Raw genomic sequence first — 23,519 nt, forward strand, 5'->3', positions numbered from 1 at the left:
CATCTTTTAGGTCAAATACTTGCATTTTGGCTGTTACCAAGCAAATGCAATCAGTATCAACAAAAATGATCTTTGCAATGCAGAGAAAACAGAAGCTGCATCTGAAGTGCCATTGAGATGTTTTTACACACTGTTTAATGCAGCTCTGTGGGACATGGTAACTTTAGCCCGCAGTTATAAATTAATAAATAATGTTCTGATATTTTAAAAATAAAACATTGAAAACTGATGTTTGAAATTATTTAAAAAATAAGAAGGTACCGTAAATATGAAATTAAAACCAGCAGTAGGTGGCAGTGAGTCACTGTTAATAAGTGAGTCATTGCGATTGAACCGAATCATTTAAACGGTTGATTTATTCAGGAACGAATCACTGTCATGTTGCTCAGAGACGCAAAACAGTGGCTGTGTTTGGAATGATTTTTGTTTGAACTGTTGTATAAAAGCAATGTCACACTTGTAATTATGCTGACTTTTAGAGAAAAATGTAACTCTTTGTGTAATAATAACTATATGAAATTATATAAACTATATAGATCTATAAATTTTCTGCCCCATATCTTGAAAAATGTGATAATTCTAAATTTCCAGTGAAAGAACGCACTACAAATGCGTATGCGAACCAGTCTAGACCATCTAGACGTATGTGCACACTCTGTGTTTTGTTTGGACGGGGAGGGCGACGGGGGGAGGACTACTCCTGTGCTGCCAATCTACGATCTTTTTTTGGTGGCTGCAGCATGTGCTGCATTTTTATTTATTTTTTCCCCCACTTCTTAAACTATTACGAATTTACATTCTGCATTTAAACTTATAGTAGGTTACACACTGAAAATCATCCTAGGGGTGGCCACAGGGGTGGCCAGAGTTTATTCAGTGGTGGCCGTGGCCACCCCTGGCCACCTCTTGGGGGTGCCCCTGGCTCTCTGACCGGGAAGTACAGACGCCACTCAGTGGTGCACATATTGGAAATCTCTCGCGCTGATTTGTATTTTTTACAGTCTATGTTTGTATTACTAAATATGTAAATAATATTTGACCTTCGATCTTCTCAGTCTGTAAAGATGAGCTCTTGTCCTTCAAGGCAGCTTGAAGTAAGCTTGTGTTACTGAATGACAATAATAACCCACAACCAGGGCCGGCCCGCCACTCATCCATAGGGGCGCCAGAATGAGCGAACGAGTGAATTTTTTTTTTTTTTTTTTAATAATAGGCTACTATTTAAAAACCATTAATTCGAAATACTACCAAATAAAGCAAAAAAAAAAAAAGTCCGGCTCTTCAATCTTCCCCCGCCCATCGAGTGCTTGAAGTGCGTCAGAAACAGAGCGCGCGCACGATCAGTTGTTGGTAATTTGTTGTGTAGCGTGCCCGACGCCGCATCCAATGTAGACAGCACTGCTTTTGTTAACGCACAGCTCGTAGAAACGGGCCTGGCAGCTCGCGCCAGTTCTAGACACGGTGAAAGTTTCCTGATTGTGACGGAAGGCCGAATTTACATGACACATTATAAATGAGCATAGTCTGCGATAGATACAGTACCAAAAAGAAGAGAAGAGGATAAAGACAAAGGTAAAGAGATGTAGTGAAAGAACAATTTATTGCAAAGGAGTAAGATACTATAATTTCATGGCAGTTATTTTTACCTTAAACTTAATGTTAGCAGTTGTTCTGAGTTCTGAGTCCCCAGACTGTGATTTTGTACAATCATGTCAGTTTTAAGACGCATTTTTTATTATCACTTTTTTATTAATGTTTTACTCTACAGTTGTGCAGTTTTGGGGGGATACAGTACAGGCCAAAAGTTTGGAAACATTACTATTTTTAATGTTTTTGAAAGAAGTTTCTTCTGCTCATCAAGCCTGCATTTATTTGATCAAAAATACAGAAAAAAATTTAATATTGTGATATATTATTACAATTTAAAATAATATGTTTTCAATTTATTATACTTTAAATTATCATTTATTTCTGTGATGCAAAACTGAATTTTCAGCATCATAACTCCATTCTTCAGTGTCACATGTGACATCCGGTCTATCACATGATCCTTTAGAAATCATTGTAATATGATTTATTATGAGTGTTGGAAACAGTTCTGCTGTAATGTGTGTGTGTGTATATATATATATATATATATATGCTAAATCATGAACACAATGACAGGGTAAAATGGGCTGTGATGCATGGGGCGCCAGGTAAAATCTTGCCTAGGGCAGCAAATTGGTCAGGGCCGGCCCTGCCCACAACAAACTGTAGCACACTGTAACATAAAAAACTTGTATCGATGTTATTGGTTACTTCAGTAACACAAGCTTACTTCAAGCTGCCTTAAAGGACAAGCAGAGGAGGAAGATGTCACCCTGCTCTGTGTCTCCTGAGAGCTCATCTTTACAGACTGAGACGATCGAAGGTCAAATATTATTTACATATTTAGTAATACAAGGCACGACGTATTGCATACAAATCACCGCAAGAGCTTTTTTTATTTTTCTATTTTTATTAATGCAGAGAACTAAAGTATAAACATACATCACATAATATCAACCAAAAAAACAAACAAACAAAACAAAACAAAAAAAGAATAAAATAGAACTAAAGAAAAGAGGGCATGCATTTGTGAATGTGAAATTTGTTTAGGAAAATTTTTAAATTAATATAAAAACTGATATTTTTGTGGGGTCAGTCATAATACCCAAATATAATGTTTTTCATATGTAGCCTACTGAGAAGCCTGACAAAATCTTACACTTGACAAACACACCAATATCATCCCAAAGTTTCTGAGTGTATTGACATGACCAAAATAAGTGTACAGTTTCTTCAGAACTCAAACAAAAAGAGCTTGTAAGATCATTGTCAGATTTAAATCTGTGTATAAACTTCTTTACAGGGTAGAACCTGTGTATGACCTTAAAATAAATTTCTTTCACTTTGTCTGTGAAAAAGAATTTTTGCGTAGAGACCAGATTTAATCACACGAGAGCTTTCCAATATGCGCATCACTAAGTGGCGTCTGTACTTCCAGGTCAGAGAGCACCTGTCCATCAAAAGCTCACTATCCAATCAGAGTAGATCACTGTTAAGCCCGCCCCCACGAGAGGTTTTTCTCAAAACACCAAATGAAAAACTGTGAAGCGTAAGCGAAATCTGTGGCAATGTATTCAGAATCCTCGATTTGCAAAAACGAATCTTTGAAAAACATTAACAAAGAATGAAGCATATTTGAAGAGCCTGTTAAATTTGTGCTACTGAGTTCATTTTTTTCATTTTCATTGTGTTTTCTTCTTTTGTAATGGCATATTTTTGATAGTTTCTGAAAAAGTTATGTTCAGTTTTATAAAATTTCGTTCCTTTTTATTGAACCAAATGTAATTCCATAGATTTTGGCTCACATTTAACAAAAAACAATTCACGATCTCAACAAATTAGAATATGATGACATGCCAATCAGTTAATCAACTCAAAACACCTGCAAAGGTTTCCTTAGCCTTCAAAATGGTCTCTGACAGTCATTGACACCCTTCACAAGAAGTATGTGTCACAAAAATTCATTGCCAATGAGATGGCTGTCACAGAGTTGTAAGATTAATGAGGGAATTAAGATCAATATAACTCAAAGGGGATTGAATTACAGTGAATAAGAACCGAATTAGTATGCAAATTATTCAGAATTAATATTTAACACTTTATAAACTATTCGTCCACCGATAAATTGAGATTATGGTATTTGATCAGTTCTGGACAAAATATTATCCCGTGGCCTACGGTAATAATATCATAAAATTATGATAACTGATTATGAGCAAGGTAACAAAATCAAGTTAAAGGCACAGAGTAAGGCAGTAACTTGTAAGCACACAGCACAAGACACTGGTATGTAAAATCAACTAAGGCTTTATTGAACTACTCTAATACACACAAACTAAACTAATGAAAACACACAAACATTCATTCAAACAGTGACAGAGAAAAGTGATGTTATTAACGGAGGGTGAATGGAGCCCCAGGTGTCTAGTGTTAGACACTTAATCTTAGTTCGTTTTCTTAATAAGATTTGCACCAGTTCAGCCAGAATTAGGAGATATTTGCGTTTGGATGCTCCTCTGGGCATGTTCGTTCCCTTCTGTAACGAAGTTGCTTGAGGCGGAATCTCTGGTGCTGATTGGGTGGCAGTCGGTCGATGACGCGTTCTGAGGGACAGCCAGGGGCGTTGCACAACATCCCGGGCCCTATGCACAGGTAGTCCTGATGGGCCCCCAAATAAAAAAATTAAATATATTCCAGACTTTTCAAGGGCCCTTTCTTCCTTTGGGGCACTGGTAATCAGTACTGGTTTTACCTGCAGTCCGACGCCCCTGGGGACAGCACTTGATGGTGAGTGGTTGGTTGTCTTTGCCGGGTGGCGCTTTGTTCGCGAGACTTCCTGGATTGCGGGTGGCTATGCAACGGAGTTTCCTCTGAGTCTGGAGCGACTCTGAGAGGGTTTACTTTTTGACGAAGTTCAACGAAGGATCTTACGGAAGAGTTGATGAGTTTTGAGTGAGCTCTTGGTGGTTTGAAGAGTACGTAAGCATACACGCTGGACGATGGAAAGGTCAGCACAAAACATAGGCAAGAGCAAAAGTCACTGCAAAAGGAAGGCAAAAAGCAACGCATAGCTGCTTGTCATTGGGTCATAAGCATGTCCATCTGACCCGTCCTTCCTAGTGCGACAGCCAATCAGATATTGTCTTGGGTGGGACCTACGCCCTGTTCTCCGGTTCTTGCATGTAGTTAGCGTAATGTCCTGAGAGTTTAGTTGAACGCTTTAATAAGCAAACTAATAGTTTAAATATGGTGCATCCTACACACATCTACTTAATATCAAAATTCTAGAAATCATTTACCCATCAAGTAGGTACCAAAATACATATACCATATACATTTACCACCTCTTATAGTTGAGGTGGAAGTAAATAAGGATTTAGCCGTGATAAGTGTCTAACACACAAAATTAACTTGAGTAATATAAAGCATGCATAATACAGAGAATACACATGTATGAGGCAACTTCTGGTGATTAGTTCCTATAACTGAGGTAGAAAACCCTTTGAATGGGCTGTAATGAAAGTTAAACACACAGAGAAATAAATCCACAGGTTATATAAAACATACATGATACTTAAAATATATGTGAGGTAAAAACCTGGTAATTAATTCAGCTTATTGGAAGCAATTTTGAGACCGTTGTTTGTATTAAACCACAAGTGGGTTAATTTCAGTCTGTTGGTTTTGGAGACAAAAATCTCTGGAATTTACAGCTGCAGAAAGGAGGTGTTCCCTGGTTTAAGGTTTGTGGTGATCCTGGGCCATAGGAATGCCTTAGCATCCTTCGTTTCCTGATAAGGCTGGGGATTTATGCATTGGGGTCACCACAGGGTTTCTTGGCCATTTGGTCTTAAGTTTGGGGAACAAAGAGAAATCTTTTCCTGCTGTCCTGGAATCGCCGGTATGAGATTAGACAGGCACAAAAAGGGAAAGGGGGGGGGGGTGACATCTCCTTTAGCCATCTTGGCACCATGACTGTGTTTTATGAATGGTTCGATAGGGAATCGTTCCGAACTGTGGAATGCGGTGTTGGATTCATTTAATGAAATGGACTGTTCAAGGATAATCCTACAGTGTGTTGTATCCAGGCATGTTAACAAAGTTGAATGGAATGAAAAAGTGTGGAAGAAAAAGATGTACAACCAACAGAGAGAACCGCAGCCTTATGAGGATTGTTAAGCAAAATCGATTTAAGAATTTTAGGGAACTTCATAAAGAATAAACTGAGGCTGGGGTCAAGGCATCAAGAGCGACAAAACACAAAAGTGTCAAGGAATTTGGCTACAGTTGTCGTATTCCTCTTGTTAAACTACTTCTGTACCACAGACAATGTCAGAGGCGTCTTACCTGGGCTAAGGAGAAGAAGAAACTGGACTGTTGCCGAGTGGTCCAAAGTCCTTTTTTCAGATGATAGCAAGTTTTGTATTTCATTTGGAAACCAAGGTCCTAGAGTCTGGAGGAAGGGTGGAGAAGCTCATAGCCCAAGTTTCATGAAGTCCAGTGTTAAGTTTCCACAGTCTGTGATGATTTGGGGTGCAATGTCATCTGCTGGTGTTGGTCCATTGTGTTTTTTGAATACCAAAGAAACTGCACCTGTTTACCACGAAATCTTGGAGCACCACATGCTTCCTTCTGCTGACCATTATTTGAAGATGCTGATTTAATTTTCCACCAGGATTTGGCTCCTGCCCACACTGCCAAAAGCAATAAAAGTTGGTTAAATGATCATAGTGTTGGTGTGCTTGACTGGCCAGAAAACTCACCAGACCTGAGCCCCAGAGAGAATCTATAGGGTATTTTCAAGATGAAAATGAGAAACAAGAGACCAATCAATGCAGATGAGCTGAAGGCCACTGCCAAAGAAACCTGGGCTTCCATTCAACCTCAGCAGTGCCACAAACTGATCACCTCCATGCCACGCTGAATTGAGGCAGTAATTAAAGCAAAAGGAGCCCCTACCAAGTATTGAGTACATGTACAGTAAATGAACATACTTTCCAGAAGGCCAACAATTCACTAAAAATGTTTTTATTGGTTTTATGAAGTATTCTAATTTGAATTCTAATCATGAATTGGTGGGTTTTTGTTAAATGTGAGCCAAAATCACCAAAGACTTAAACTACTTCAGTCTGTGTGCACTGAATTTAATACATGAGTTTCACAATTTGTGTTGAATTACTGAAATAAATGAACTTTTCCTCAACATTCTAATTCATTGAGAAGCACCTGTATATTTCTGTCCATTTAAAATTAAAAGACTAATTTATTTGATTTGTTTCTCTTAAGAAAAATACATCTATAACATTTCTATAAAGACACAATTATTGTTGGCACCAATAACCCTGTGGCATAGACAAATAGCGCAACTGCGCTCACGGCGCCCCGAGTTCGATTCCCGTCTCAAGGTCCTTTGCAGATACTGCTCCCCTTTCCTCCCAGTAGTTTCCGGTCATCTCTCTACTGTCCTATATTAATGGATCTAAAATAAAAAGGGATAAAAAATAACTTTAAATAACAATTATTTAGTATTGTGGTATGAATAACACATTCTCATGTAACTTAAAACACCTAAAGACCTAGAATTATTCTATTTATTTATGTTTTTCTAACACATTGTTTTGGTAATGACAATATGACGGTTTGTTCTGTATAGTTTTACAATAATATATGTGCTTTAAAAAACTTTTCACATAAAAAAAAAGTTTTTTTAACATATTTGCAAATTTATTAAAAATAAAAAACTTAAATCATTTGAATGCATAAGTATTCATATCTTTATATGGGACCGTATAAATTTAGCTCAGGATCATTCATATTGCTTGTAGATGTTATTACACTTTGAGTGAAGTTATCCTGTGGCAAATTCAATTGAATGGGCATGATTGGGAAAGGCATCTTAATAAAATGTCCAACAGCTTATAATGCATATCAGAGCAAAAACCAAGCCCTGAGGTCAAAAGAACTGCCTATAGAGCTCAAAAACAGGTTTGCATCAAGCCAGACATCTGGGAAAGAGTTCAGAAAAAAATACCGCCTCATTTAAGGGTCAACCTTACCCTTAATGGAAGAAGTATGAAACAACCAGGACTCTTCCTAGAGCTGGCCTCCTGGCCAAACTGAGCAACTGATGGGGAAGGGCTTTGGTTAGTGTGGTGACCAAGAACTTGATGGTGACTATAGTTCATCTCCATGATCATATGTTGAGATAGGAGAAATCTACAGAAGGACAAACATCACTGCAACACTTCACCAAATTGGGCTTTATGGCGGTGTGGCAAGATTCAATCCTCTCTTCAGTGAAGACACATGAAAACATACTTGGAACTTGCAAAAAATCACCTAAAGGACCTTGAGACTGAGAGAAATAATATTTTCTGGTCTGATGAACCTCAATTCCAAACATCATGTTTGAAGGAAACCAGCTCTGCTCATTACCTGCAGTGTACAATCCCAAAAGTAAAGTGTGCTGGTAGCAGCCTCAATCTGTGGAGCTATTTTTCAGCGGCAGGGACTGAAGGAATTGTCAGAGCAGAAGAAAAGCTCAATTCACCAAGATATTGAGATAGCCTTAATGAAAACCTAGTGCAGAGCATCCAGAACCTCAGACTGGGCAGAAGGTTTACCTTCCATCAGAACAATGACCTTAAACACACAGCAATGACTTATAGACAACTCTGTGAATGTCCTTGAGTGGCCCAGCCAGAGCCTGAGCTTGAACCCAATCAAATATTTCTGGAGAAACCTGAAAATGTGAGTCTGTCCCATCCAACCTGACACAGCTTGAGAGTTGAAGAGGTGAGGAGAAAGATGGCAGATAATTGGCAAATGCAGATGAACAAATCTTGTTGCATCAAACAAAAACAAAAACCCTTGAGGCTGTAAAGGTTCTTCAGTTAAATATTTGGTCAAATACTTATGCAATGTAATTATTTCAGGTTTATTTTTTTATATATATATATTTATGCGTTTGTGACAATTCTGTTTTTGCTTTGTCTATATGGTGTATGGAGTGTAGATTGATATGGAAAAAAGTTATTTAAAGCAGTTTACATATGGCAGGAACATAACATAACGTGTAAAAATTAAGTGGTATGAATACTTTTGAAAGGCACTGTTACTAGTTAACTAAACAATATAGTTAACTAACTAGTTAACTAAAACAATATAACTCAGGACCTGCTGGTACTTATTTCATCTTCCACTTACCAAGTTCCTCTGCCACATGGGCCTCAATGGTGTTGTCATTCCTGGTAGCGTAGGTGAAGAAGAACCAACAATCGTTAGCATCCCGCTCTTTGCAGTGATTGATGTAGGGCTGGTCGTTGGGCTGAGGAAGTTCGTCCTTCTTCTTCACCATTATAAGATTGAAGTAGCTACAATCTTTCTCACATGTGTCTTTCTTATCACCAGAACCAAATGCTCGGCACTGAACACAATCCCTGTGAGAAAAGACAGGAAAATATATTTAGTGCTGCTAGCTGAGGCAGTTGTTCAAGCAAATGTCCTGTTAATTACGTACTTGTGTTTAGTGCAAACTCCAGGACAAGTTGGGCAGATCTCACAGGTTGGACCCTGAAACTTTGAGTCTGTACATTTACACACGCCGCACTCACAGATGCCCCGACCATTACAGATCTGTTTGTTACTGGCCAGACAGGTTGAGGTGTCCAATGTGCAGTCGCAAGCACTTCCTGCGTAGTTAGCATCACAGATACACTTCCTGCATTCACAACGACCGTGACCTGTTGGGGGTAAATGCCACTGTTATAAGTGTCCTAATTTACTTCCAAATAAAATAAAATAAAATAAGTATATATTTTTCTTGTTTTCCAGTAAAAATAGCTAATATTTAAATCAAGATACATTTACTTATAAATTAAAATGTTTCAAAATATGAACTCTTTTTTTTTCTTTCTAAATTTATCAAATAGTAATTATGCTTGAAACAATAAAATACGGTAAGAAAACGTAATTCAAAGGGAAACAATGATTTTTCTTACCCCACTGACAGATATTTTGATACAGTTTTCAGAAAAAAAAAACGCATTAAGGTAAAAAAAAAATATATATATATATATATACCGCATTGGCATGCATAATAATATAGCAAATATAGTAGGTTTTTAATCCATTAAAGTCAAAATAAAATCAAAATGGTAAATGCTCCACCTTTAAAACAACCAATGCCCCCCCCACACACACATTTTATAAAACCGTTAAAACAATAATAATGTGCAAATAAAAAGGTGGGAGTACCAATTCATCTTGATTCAGTGTTCTGTTTTTTTTTTTAATTGAGTAGAAGACAGAATGCATTTGAACATTTCAAAAATGTTTATAAATACTGTAGTACAAAATGGGTTGTACCTCCGCAGAGCTTGTTGTTGGAGCGGTCACAGTTGAAGTTGTCACACTCGCAGAACTTTCCACTGTATCTCTCCTCCGGGTTGTCTCTATTGTTGCACTCACACGTTCCACAGACACATTCTCCATTGTTGCTGCAGATGTCCATTTTGTTATTAATGCGGCAGTTCGCATCCAGATCATCTGTCAGGAACTCATCTCTACTGCACTCACATAATCTGCCTAACCGGCCTTCATTACACCTGATATGAGAGAAAACATTAAATCAGATCATTATATTATCTGCATTTGCATATGAGATTAACAGCCTCTCAAACCTGCATGCTCCACACTCCAGAGAGCCATTGCCGTCGCTACACTGCGGACTGTTTGGGATTCCTTCTTTATGACACTCACATTCGCAGATGAAGTTGAGGACGATCTCGACCTCCTCAGTGAAACCCAGCGGCTTGATCATTATAGTCTCTGATTTACCTTTAGATGGACAGCCCTTAGCCGTGATTTCTATATCAAACAACACCTATGAGGCACAACACATTGTTTTATAAATAACAGAGGCATATAATTTATGGGAATTGAAATAGCCCATCGGGTGTATAAGTTTTATTTGTGAGCTCTTTACTATAAAATACTGACAAATATGGTTTTTGTAAGTAAAAACTACAAATTGTCATTTTTGTTATCAGTAGTGTACATTAGGGTTGTGTAACAATCAATTTATGTTATTAAGTTAATGTTTATTACATTATGTTAGTGTATTAAGTCATCAGAATGTACGAAATGTGAGGTAATGTAACTGTAAATAAGCTAATATACTCAGATATTAAGTTAGGGAACTTTCAATTTTGACAATTATGTTCAAATATTGACTTTATTTATTTAAAAAATGCAGAGAGTCGCAAACTCTCTCTGCTCATCCCCAGTGGAGATGTTGGGGCACTTAACATTGATAAAAAGGGTCAGTTTTGTTTAGGACATTTGGTATCTAATGGAAAGTACTGAATATTTGATGAAAATGCCATAGCTGCAACTGCATAAGTGTCTAGCTGGAGGACATTATTCTCACCTCATCCCCAATGGAAATGTTGGAGCACTTTCTCCCATTTTCACCTTTCCCGCTCACTCCATTCTTGCAGTGGGAGATGTAGGAGATGGACACACCTTCGGGGAGCCTACTGTTCTCCAGAATGACCTCTGAGGACAAAGACTGATTGACACAATTAAACACAGAGAGTACATTAGTGCTTCACAAATATTAATTCAAATACTACTTTTAAAGGGATAGTTCACTCACATTCTGTCACCAATTACTCACCCTCATGTCATTTTAAACCTGTATGAGTTTTTTATTCTGTGGGATACAAAAGGAGATATTTTGAAATTCGATACTTTAAAATACAAACCCGATTCCAAAAAAGTTGGGACACTGTACAAATTGTGAATAAAAATAGAATGCAATGATGTGGAAGTTTCAAATTTCAATATTTTATTCAGAATACAACATAGATGAAATATCAAATGTTTAAACTGAGAAAATTTATAATTTTAAGAGAAAAATAAGTTGATTTTATGTCATCAACACATCTAAAAAAAAGTTGGGACAAGGCCATGTTTACCACTGTGTGGCATCCCCTCTTCTTTTTATAACAGTCTGCAAACGTCTGGGGACTGAGGAGACAAGTTGCTCAAGTTTAGGAATAGGAATGTTGTCCCATTCTTGTCTAATACAGGATTCTAGTTGCTCAACTGTCTTAGGTCTTCTTTGTCACATCTTCGTCTTTATGATGCGCCAAATGTTTTCTATGGGTGAAAGATCTGGACTGCAGGCTGGCCATTTCAGTACGCGGATCCTTCTTCTACACAGCTATGAAGTTGTAATTGATGCAGTATGTGGTCTGGCAATGTCATGTTGGAAAATGCAAGGTCTTCCCTGAAAGAGACGACATGTGGATGGGAGCACATGTTGTTCTAGAACTTGGATATACCTTTCAGCATTGATGGTGCCTTTCCAGATGTGTAAGCTGCCCATGCCACATGCACTCATGCAAACCCATACCATCAGAGATGCAGGCCTCTGAACTGAGCGCTGATAACAATCTGGGTTGTCCTTGTCCTCTTTAGTCCGGATGACAAGGCGTCCCAGTTTTCCAAAAAGAACTTCAAATTTTGATTCATCTGACCACAGAACAGTTTTCCACTTTGCCACAGTCCATTTTAAATGAGCCTTGGCCCAGAGAAAACGCCTGTGCTTCTGGATCATGTTTAGATGTGGCTTCTTTTTTGACCTATAGAGTTTTAGCTGGCAACGGTGAATGGCACGGTGGACTGTGTTCACCGACAATGTTTTCTGAAAGTATTCCTGAGACCATGTTGTGATTTCCATTACAGTAGTATTCCTGTATGTGATACAGTGCCGTCTAAGGGCCTGAAGATCATGGGCATCCAGTATGGTTTTCCGACCTTGACCCTTACGCACAGAGATTGTTCCAGATTCTCTGAATCTTTGGATGATATTATGCACTGTAGATGATGATAACTTCAAACTCTTTGCCATTTTTCTCTGAGAAACTCCTTTCTGATATTGCTCCACTATTTTTTACGGCAGCACTGGGGGAATTGGTGATCCTCTGCCCATCTTGACTTCTGAGAGACACTGCCACTCTGAGAGGCTCTTTTTATATCCAATCATGTTGCCAATCAGATGTGTCAAGTAACGAAGTACAAATACTTTGTTACCTTACTTAAGTAGAAATTTGGGGTATCTCTACTTTACTTGAGTAAGTATTTTTCAGCCGACTTTTTACTTCTACTCCTTATATTCTGTAGCATTTAGCACCCTAAACTGTACACAAATTTGCGATCGCCTCAGAGTCAGTCCCCTTAAATTTCATATGAAACCGGCTTCAGACCGGTCTCCTCTCCGTCTTTCAGCGCGCTCCTCAATCCGCAGACCGCGGCAGAGCAGCACGAGGGGACTCAAACACAAACAGAGGACACAAGGTATGTGTTTATCGATGGATTGTTAGAATATCCGTATCTGTGCAGTTCTTTGCCATAAATACAGTTTACAAAAGGTCACGAGGGAGCAGTCGGTTTCTCATCTACTGTAAAGTTTTCGCTTGTTACCGCTCATCACACCACAGCTGTTTCCTCCAGCGACAATCTAGCCCTTAACACATATTTTAATTACACTTATTTAAATATACTTAATTTAATCATATGTACTTTATACATACACTGGCTACTGTGCAAAAGTCTTAGGCACGTTAGTATTTTCACTTAAAAGAATGGTGTTCGGCCAGTTATTTATATATTTTGCTGAAGTGTGTCAGTATAAAATATCAGTTTACATTTCCAAACATTCATTTCGCCGTTGTCAGACTGCTGGTGCATTTGAAATCGCATTAGATTATTATTAAAATTAATGGCAAACTGATATTTCCTACTGACACACTACAGCAAAAGATATAAATAACTGTCTTAAAACCCTTTTTTGGGGTGAAAATACTAATGTGCCTAAGACTTTTGCACAGTACTGTACTTTACAAACGAGAATGTTGCTACTTTATAAAGAATGACCATACAGTAATTCACAAGACTGATTAAAGACAGTGATAGACAGCACTCATTTTAACTAAATATCAGAGTGAGTGACAGAGATACAATAGAAATAATATGTGTGGTTTTGTATTAAATAATGACCCAGACTGTGAAATACATTTATTAGCCTTAGAGTAAAGGAAGCACAACTTGGGAAATGAGAGCATCCAAGGTGAAAGCTATGCATTTATTTTAAATATTTGTAATGTTCTTTAATGTTATCCATAGTTTTTTTTGTGGCTCTTTTTTTTTTTTTAGTATCGGTTCAGGCACCGTTTAGGCACCGGTACTGTTTTAAAAGTATCAAAATGGCACTGGAACTTAAAAAGATATTATTTTTCACTACTGGCTCATTTACCAAATGGGTGCTTTCTCTTCGTCCTCCACGAATAAAGCTACTGTAGGTAGTTCGGTAGCGAGACGTTTTAATAAATTATCGTCGCGATTGACAATGTTGTGATAAGTAGGCTGTACCAACTTTGTAACTCGTTACACCCCCCCCACCCACACACACACACACTGGACATAGCAGACGTGTATAGCGAATACAGGAAGCTATCAATCAAGAAGGTATCAGGATTATGAGTTATTTTTCATTTTTATTTTTTGATTAATCACTTGGATTAATCATTCATTTTGACAGCACTAATTTTCATTGTAAATAGACAACCACACAAGGGTAAGTGTTACTAAGCCTGCACCAATGTTCTTGTCCATTGCCCTTGCAGATTCCTGCAGCTAAGCTTGGATGTAAAGTTACATTCCATTAAAGGTTATTGATGACATGCCTCTGAAGTTTGACTTTTTGCACCATTACAATACTTATAGGCAACTAGTCATCATATCTCTAGTTCTTTAATGTATTTGCATTGTACTAAAGTGCGTTCATTTTCAATGGGCGTATATGCGGCTGAAACAGGTAGCCTAGTGCATCACAAATTTTTCAACATGAACATTTTAATATAACATTATAGTCATTATGGCCTATAGAAAAATCTGGTGGGATAGTGCACTGTAGGCCCCTGTGGTGCGGCCTAAGCTTTTGTTCTTAATGGCATTTTTTTTTCCTAACATTACTTTTACTTTTATACTTTAAGTAGTTTTTTAAACCCGTACTTTTACACTTTTACTTGAGTAAAAAGCTTGAGTTGATACTTCAACTTCTACAAAAGTCTTTTTAAACCCTAGTATCTATACTTCTACTTGAGTAATGAATGTCAATACTTTTGACACCACTGTTGCCAATTGACCTAATACGTTGCAAATTGGTCCTCAAGCTGTTCCTTATATGTACATTTAACTTTTCCGGCCTCTTATTGCTACCTGTCCCAACTTTTTTGGAATGTGTAGCTCTCATGAAATCCAAATTGAGCCAATATTTTGCATGACATTTCAAAATGTCTCACTTTCAACATTTGATATGTTATCTATATTCTATTGTGAATAAAATATAAGTTTATAAGATTTGTAAATTATTCCATTCCTTTTTTTACTCAAAATTTGTACAGTTTCCCAACTTTTTTGGAATCAGGTTTTTATCTTATTTTGTGTTTCATAGACAAAAAAAAAATGCAAAAATGTTTGGAATGACATGAGGGTGAGTGAGTGATGATGGAATTTTCATTTTTGGGTGTGAACTGTGGACTTCAAACTTATAATTTTACTGATTGCAGAACTGTTGATCTGATTGAGCAATAAGTGTCTTGCCTTTTTCTGATCATTCAAAAGGGTCAAGTACAAAAGATTTTAAACAACTCTTATGCAGTGGGAAGTGGCTGTATTTTGTAAACCTTCTGAAGGACTAACAACCTGCAAAGTTTAGCTCCAACGAACGTGCCTGGAGGTTTCTAGTGAGTCTGAAGACCTTGATAAGCTGGTTCAGGTTTGTTTAATTAGGGTTGGCGCTAAACTCTGCAGCATAGTGGCCCTCCAGGAACACGTTTGTACATCCCTGCCCTAAAATGAACTAGAGCTGATCACATCCATCCATTACTTACATAAAGACATTACATAAATAACTTGAACTCACATTATATGCATCAATGATTAGCTTGATGACATCGGAAGAGCTGGTAGATAGTGTCCCCACTGCTGATTTAGGGATTAGAGCAGACAGCTCCTATTGCACACACACAAACACACACACACACACACACACACACACACACACATACACACAAATTACAGTGACCAAACATGCCTCTTCCAGGGGACACTTTCTGCCCAGGATTTTTAAATTGCCTAAAATAATTATCAAAGTACAGAGAGAGCGATTCGAAAGCATAAGGAGTCATCCGTTCTGCTCTCTATCACTCTTGTACTACTAGATGCTAAATGATCAATCTGCACAGCACAAATTGCCAAAACCTAGTTATTTTAGGCAATTTAGAAATCCAGGGCAGAATATGTCCTCAGGAAGTGGCATTTCTGGTCACCTTAACACAAATGCATTATGAATCAATACAGACTACAATCTGAGTTAAACCCGATGCTTATATTACGAGATGATGAACATGATGTTGTTGCAATGTGGAGAAGAGATAATTTTGCACCTGTAAATTTTGCACACACCTGATAAAGATCTTTGAATACACACCTGATAAAGATCTTTGAATTGCTGTGTCACAGCAAAGATGGTCTGAATGTTGTTGTCACTCAGTGTGTCTACCAACTGAGAGATGGAGGGGTAGTCCTGTAAAAAACAACTAAAATCAAAGACACACTCTGACATTTCTAGTGGTCTCTCTGACTGTCTGAATATCTATCTATCTATCTATCTATCTATCTATCTATCTATCTATCTATCTATCTATCTATCTATCTATCTATTAAATACATACTTACAAAGTAATTGCTCATATTGTACATATTATTCTCCAGATGGCATTTCCCATCATTTGGTCGTACAATGCCACCCAGTTTTCCATCTCCAGCAAAATGGAATCCAGCATCCGTGGAGAACACAAGGAGGCGAGTAACATTCCTCCAGCCGATCACTTCCTGAAATACAATCCAAACACAGCAGATATAACACAGCTTCAAATGGTCAGATTTTGTCCAAACTTGTTGCATGCTGCTCCCTAGGACTCTAAGAGATATTGAATGTGTTTCTGATTTTACAATGGTTCAGTCACATACTGACAACACGCTTAGTGTTTTAAAATTAAATCAGAACCCTCAGGTGACAGTCAGAAGCAGTAAATGAAGATAATGATGATGTATACATAAAAGAAAATCTAAGTTCAGATTCTGAATTTCTAAATTTGGAGAATTTGCCATTAGAAAAATTATTTTATTGGAACAAAAACAATGTTGTTTTGGACGGAGCCATTCGCAGGGTAAGTACAACACTGCATGTGCATAAAATTAATTGAAAACTTTGCCCAGTTCTCTGGCATTTAGCGAATGTTCAGCTCTACTCACCGTGCAGACAGCAGCTTGCATGACTGCTTGAAATCTTGCCTTGGGAGAGTCCAGGTTTCCAGAGATTTTCTGCTTGCTGACCTCTTGGGTAAACAATGCAGTGTCATCTGTCAAGTTCAGGACGTTTATGTAGCTGAATGGTGATGTACAATTGTTTGGAAAACATGGGTTCTTCAAATATGTTGGCATCACCGGAATGAAAGGTTTCTCCAAGAATGAACCTAAACCTTTAAACAAAAGATAGCAGATCATTTAACAGCTTTAAGAGTGTAAGCAGCTGTGAATGTGAGCATGTGTTCTCCTAACCTATCCGCAGGTCTTTTGTGATCTGCCGCATCTCCCTGGCAAGTTCAGTTCCCAAGTTCTTGACATTTTCAAGATTAGTTTGCATGTCGCTGAGGTCCATCAGGAAGTACAGATCGATGGGATAATCTTCTACTCTCTTGAACTTGAGAGTAAACTTCTGTGATTCACCTGTAGGGAGACAAAGACAATCAAGGGACAAAAATAAACATTAAATGTGCTAACTACTTTATAGGTGACCACATATTATTTATAATTACACCATCAATTCACTTAATAGAAAAAAACAACAAAATTAAAAATTGCTCATCGTTCATGTCGTATTACTTGTTTATGCAGAACATAAAAGATTATTAAAAAAAATATATATATATCCTGGTCACTCTTTCTGGTCACTTTCTGGTCACTCTTGGGGGAAGTCGTGGCCTAATGTGTATATAGTCGGACTCACAATCGAAAGGTTGTGAGTTCGAGTCTCGGGCCGGCAGGAATTGTAGGTGGGGGGAGTGCATGTACAGTTCTCTCTCCACCTTCAATACCACGACTTAGGTGGCCTTGAGCAAGGCACTGAACCCCCAACTGCTCCCCGGGCGGCCGCGGCATCATAAATGGCTGCCCACTGCTCCGGGTGTGTGTTCACAGTGTGTGTGTTATCACTGGTCTGTGTGTGTGCACTTTGGATGTGTTAAAAGCAGAGCGCAAATTCTGAGTATGGGTCACCATACTTGGCTGTATGTCACGTCACGTCACATTTCCAACATGAATTAGGACTGCCAAGGGCTGTCTAACTCCAAGATAAAACAACAAAATATAATAAAATATCGACTTGTGCATTACATAACAAATGTTCAGAAGTCATACAATATCTCTGTAAGACAAACAACTGGAAATTTGACTCGTTGAGTCAGCGATCATCATGACCTGTTTATTACCGCTGCTGTCAGACTATTGAATCAGCAAGTTGAACACGAGAACCGACTCAATTGAATCAATCTAATTCATGAACGCGTCATCCAGACCTGGCTCGGTAAACTAAATGATTGGACTCAAAAGAACAGTTCGTTTAATGAATCAGACTTCGGATGTCAGAATTTTGAGTTAATACGCAGACTTGCATATGACTTGGACCACATTTATAGTAGCCTACATTGAGTTTTTTTTCTCATTCACAAGCATCATCTCAGTCCTCGTTCACTTTCATTGTATTTGAAAATACAAATATTCTTCGTAAATTCTCATTCTGTTCTGTGGTCCAAGTCATACTTTTTGTGTATGACTTAGTTTGGAAACAGCATGAGGGTGAGTAAATGATGAAACTTTTACATTGACGTTTTGAATGAATTTGTCCTTATTCTTTATCTCACAAACACATCCAGTGATGTTTTTGTTGTTCACAGATGGGGTCCAGTACCTGATCGTAGGTTCAGGGTGAGTTTCTGTGGCTGGATCTGGGTGATCTCATCAGGCCTCAGATTCTGTCCTCCATCAACTTTACGGTTTGTGACGGGTTTGTTTTTGTCAATGGTGACCGTTCCTCGAGGGTTTTCTATGCCGAGTGGAGTGCACCCAACCTTTTCCAGAGAGTCTCTGTCATCACACCGTGAAGGTTTGAAACCCTGTTAAGATGCAAGCAGAGACTTACTAAGTACACATTCTGGTAAGACTCAGAACATCTTCCAGAGTCAAGAGAAGACCATCAAGCTTTGTAGACAATGTAACTTACAGGATCTTTGCACCACGCACACTGTGGCTCGATCTGAATACACTCTCCACATGTTTTGGCATTTGCAGAAATACATATATTGCTGTCTGAACACAAAACACAGACAACAACTTTCAGTCAGATTTAATAGGCTATTACCATTTCCAAGTGAGTAACTCTCTTATACAGAATATTATTTGTTTACATATATTATAATTTTTTTTAAAGTATTTGTGTTTCTTTGTACATTTATGCAAAAATTGATTTACTCTCACAATATCACTATGGGATAAACTCATAAAATTGCCCCTCATACCTCCAGGCACTAAAAAAGGAGTAGATAGAAAGTAGCCGTGTTGCTGGCTACAAATGACTTGCATTACCTGTTTTCGATCTGACATAAGAGGCAAATCCTAGTAGAGCTGATATTAATAGCACCTTTATATCCATCTAAATGTAAAAGAACAAGGGCATGAATGGAAGAATGATAGAGACAGTTAATCGTTGACTTAGATAAGTTATTGAGAAAGAAAAAGCTAAATATGTGTGTGTGTGTGTATATATATATATATATATACAGTCCCATGAGAAGGTTTTTGTCACACTTTAAAGATTCATATAATCAAAAAAATAAATAATAATAATAATAATACACAAAGATAATGCAAGTAAATACAAAATGCATTTTTAACATGATCCACATATTCTATGCCTGTGAACGAGCCACTGCAGAGGGGTGAAAGTGCTGTTGGTTGCTGACCCCTGCCCTAGTTCTACTTGTACAAAAAATTGTACCGTAAACAGGATGTGTGTGAGAGATCATGAAGACTTGAATTTGGCTTATTGAGTACTCTAATGCCATGGAATACAGTGGAATACTGCCATAAGTTTAGTATACAACCCCATTAATCAAACTTTTTTTAATACCCTCACTGGGGGCTGAGACCCCTAAACAGAAAATCCTGGAATCGACCCTGTAAGATTAGACTTAAACCTTAATTAAATGCTCATACATTTCATTGACTGAAACGTGACTAAAAAAAAACAGGACAAGGCTGACCTAAAATGATTACTAAAATGTACATTTAAGTAAGTCGAAGACTAAATTAAAAATGGCTGCCAAAATTAATACTGCTGTGCAGTCAATTAACAATAATATTATTGCTAAAATACTGCACACTTTAATATCTTTGATTAATCTAGACTAAAATTTGACTTAAGCTAAAGAGGATAAGGTTGACTAAATATGATAAAAACTATTTAACTCAGGACTAAAATGAAGACTGAAAATAGCTGACAAAATTAACACTAGTTTGGACAGCTTTTCCCCCCCTTTATAAATGAAATCATTATTTTAAAACTGCATTTTGTATTTATTTGGGTTATCTTTGTAAAATATATATATTTTTTGATGATCTGAATCTTTTAAGTGTGACAAATATGCAAAAAAAAAAAAAGTCATATATATATATATATCTATATCTTCAAGAATCGACTTAAAACACATCTCTTCCATTTTTATTTGACCCTCTAACTTTAACACTCACTATTCTAATTCTATTCTTTAAAAAAAATCTAACTACCTTTCTAATCTTTTTGTATTCTATTTTATTTATTATGCAATTGTATGTGTGTGTGTGTGTGTGTGTAAAGATCTCTAACACTAGCTTGCTCTATTCTTTTTTTTAATTCGGTTTTCTTTTTATTTATTATATTATTTAAAATCCCATGCTACGTGTACTGTGTTAACCTAACTGAGACTTGTTATAGCACTTATATATCATTGCTCTTTTTGTTGTTTTTGATTGCTTCCACTGTCCACATCTTTAAGTCGCTTTGGATAAAAGAGTCTGCTAAATGAATAAATGTAAATGTAAAAAGTATATATATAGAAGTCTTAGTTACTTACCTTAACTCCTAAGGCTCTTTCAAGAAGTCTGTTTATGAAGTAAATGTCTATTTGCTCCACTTTTCCTGTCTTGTTCAGTAGTTCAGATACAGCAGCAGTCTCTCTCTCTCTCTCTCACACACACACACACAGGAAACACAGACTGAAGTACTGTGAGGTTTGGGTTGGACAACCAATCACTATGTAGCAGTAAGAAGAGAAAAGCAAATACTGGCTGTTATATAGCATACTAACTCACTACTACTCCTGCAGTATACAGCACATATGACATGCACAGAATACAGATAAATTCAATATTTGTTGTAGAATAAAGTCTATGGTTTTAAGTAAGTGTTTGGCAGTGTATAGTTACTGCACAATATTTAATGAGTATAAGCTAGTGAACTATTCCAAACATAGCCATAACTCACAAATAACAACAGTTTGGTGCAAAAATTCACATTGCTGCCAAAAACAGACAGAACTTTGTAAAATCTCTGTATTAGAATGACATTACATTCAATTATAAAGCATGCTGACTCACACACAGACACAGATACCAATGCAGTCCAGTGTTTTGGGTTGTTTATTTTAATAAATAAGTCTTAGAAACAAAAGAGAGTGGGCATGATGCAAAAAAAATGAAAAAGGCACTTTAAAATGCAAAGTGTGTATGTAACATGATTAAGCTTGAGAGATAAAAAAAAAAAAGTGAAAATAAAAGGAAAAAACAAGTTCTCTTTCTTTAACACTGATCTTTACCAACAATGCAGTTAGTCTCATTTATGGACAATGATGTTACAAAGGGACAAATTAAATTACAAAAGCAAATGTGAAATCCACATCTGGAATATAGTTCTCGCACAGTAGACGTAAATATTTGGCATCAGTGATGGAGAGAAATTCAGGACCTGAGTTTTGATTTCCTCATTCTTCAAACAAATCTAAAACCTGAAGATCTTTTCATACGAGTTTACGCTCATGTTTTCAATTATAATAATAATTACGTTGATTGTTCCATTCAGAGACAATGATGAAAATGTCCCTCTTAACAACTCAGATGTTGCCAAGTCATTAAAAACAAACACTTGTACAAATGTACATTTGCATGTGACATAATTAAAAGATACTAAACCGGTCCATTTTAGATTTATTAAAATCAATTAAGAGGACTCTAAACCATCTGACTCGCAGACCAAAGAAAGGTGACATGAGCACACAGATCCATGGTCACACAGACCTAAACATTAGAATCTGGACTCAAATCATCCAGGATTATGCAGACGACTTAGGCGTCTACATGAAAAGCACCATGTGTACAAACAGCAGTGGTCCGCTACAGCTACCTACTACACCAGTGACAGGACACTCCATCCACAGGTTCAGAAAGTTTCCTGTACCATCAGAAGACACAAACTGGCTCTAATGATCAACTAGTTACTGGACTCGAGCTGGTCATTGTGTCTAGTCTTGTGAATCGTGGATATTCATTCTTCATGCATACTAGTCCACATCATACCTACAAAACCCATCATCTACCCAACATGATCAGTTTCAACATTCAGAAAAACAAGGCAGATCTGTGGCTAAAAATCAAAACATTGAAATTACTGTCTAAGATTGCATAAAAAAAAAGTTTATACATACTGTACAGTTCCAAAACAATGCATAAACACAGGTTAATAGATTATACTGAACAGTGGCAAATGCACAGCTAAAAGGTGATTTAAAAACACACACACACACGCAAAAAAAACTTCAACTTTTCCATTCCTCTTGAATTGTTCTGCATACAGTGTTGCTTGAAGATGGATACGTTTGTCCGTTACTTGCCCTCATATTTAGGGTTGACCACCGTCGTCACAGCACTCTTGTAAATGGGGTTCTCACCCTGCAGATCAAAATGAAGAGAGGATAATAAGATCAACCTTTAATTTAACTCCACAACTGCCAGGTTAGGACACCTCACAGCAAATACAGTAAACTTTGATTGTGTAAAAAAAAAAAAAAACAGTATATTAAAACTAGCAAGCATTACAAAAGGCACACAATCAAACACAAACACTGTTATATTGTATATGCAGCTATTTAAATACCTAAGCTTTTTAAGTATTGGAAATTTTATGGAATGAAAGGCCATCTAAGATGAATTTGTTTCTTCATCAGAACAGATTTTGAGATATTTAGCTTGAAATCGATTGCTTTATCAGAATAGATTTGTGGAAACTTACAGTGATTGGGTGCAGTCAAAATGAGAGTCCAAACAGCTGATAAAAGCATTGTTATTTGACGGACTGGAGTCATGTGGATTATTGTGATGTTTTTATCCATGTTTGAACTCTCATTCTGACGGCACCCATTCACTGCAGATTTCTCAAAATCTGTTCTTATGAAGAAAGAAACTCATCTACATCTTTGATGGCCTGAGGAAGAGTACATTTATGTTTCCCAGTAAACTATTCCTTTAAGTATCAGAAGATCATATAAAAGTGAAGTCTGAGGTTTTGTGTTCCCAGATCTTAAGTCATACAGGTTTGAAATGACATGCTGGTGAGTGAGTAAAATGCCATAAAAAGGCATTACCTAAAAATGAGTGAATTAGAATAAATAACTGCAAATGACTATTTAGAAACTGTTCATGTTATACAT

At 37.1% G+C, this 23,519-nt stretch overlaps 2 protein-coding genes across 6 annotated transcripts in view; both read right to left on the reverse strand.

The window, feature by feature from the left end:
* The window catches only part of itgb1b.1 (integrin, beta 1b.1), a 33,971-nt gene extending 12,949 nt beyond the window's left edge, over window positions 1-21,022 (reverse strand). Inside the window, exons 1-14 of one of the 3 annotated variants that reach the window (XM_059501418.1) lie at window positions 20,892-20,975; window positions 19,366-19,432; window positions 19,004-19,089; window positions 18,692-18,896; window positions 17,284-17,451; window positions 16,978-17,204; window positions 16,399-16,554; window positions 16,151-16,246; window positions 15,584-15,673; window positions 11,021-11,161; window positions 10,272-10,474; window positions 9,958-10,196; window positions 9,110-9,332; window positions 8,797-9,029 (exon numbers count right to left, since the gene is read on the reverse strand). In XM_059501418.1, the coding sequence (XP_059357401.1) occupies window positions 8,797-9,029; window positions 9,110-9,332; window positions 9,958-10,196; window positions 10,272-10,474; window positions 11,021-11,161; window positions 15,584-15,673; window positions 16,151-16,246; window positions 16,399-16,554; window positions 16,978-17,204; window positions 17,284-17,451; window positions 18,692-18,896; window positions 19,004-19,089; window positions 19,366-19,432 (2,134 nt within the window). In that variant the 5' untranslated portion in view covers window positions 20,892-20,975. Of the gene's footprint in view, window positions 1-8,796; window positions 9,030-9,109; window positions 9,333-9,957; window positions 10,197-10,271; window positions 10,475-11,020; window positions 11,162-15,583; window positions 15,674-16,150; window positions 16,247-16,398; window positions 16,555-16,977; window positions 17,205-17,283; window positions 17,452-18,691; window positions 18,897-19,003; window positions 19,090-19,365; window positions 19,433-20,891 lie in introns of all 3 variants that reach the window. The other 2 variants (XM_059501417.1, XM_059501419.1) reach the window with 2 other exon arrangements.
* Window positions 6,603-23,519, reverse strand: part of LOC132096176 (integrin beta-1-like) — a 34,246-nt gene continuing 17,329 nt past the window's right edge. For 2 of the 3 annotated variants that reach the window (XM_059501411.1, XM_059501412.1), the window contains one exon: window positions 21,439-22,761. Coding sequence is in view for 2 of the 3 variants with exons in the window: in XM_059501412.1 (XP_059357395.1) it covers window positions 22,696-22,761 (66 nt within the window). In the remaining variant the exon portion in view is untranslated. Of the gene's footprint in view, window positions 7,070-21,438; window positions 22,762-23,519 lie in introns of those variants that run through there. The other variant, XM_059501413.1, reaches the window with a different exon arrangement.

The sequence above is a fragment of the Carassius carassius genome, chromosome 20, assembly GCF_963082965.1.
Source record: "Carassius carassius chromosome 20, fCarCar2.1, whole genome shotgun sequence".
NCBI classification, from domain to species: Eukaryota; Metazoa; Chordata; class Actinopteri; order Cypriniformes; family Cyprinidae; genus Carassius; species Carassius carassius.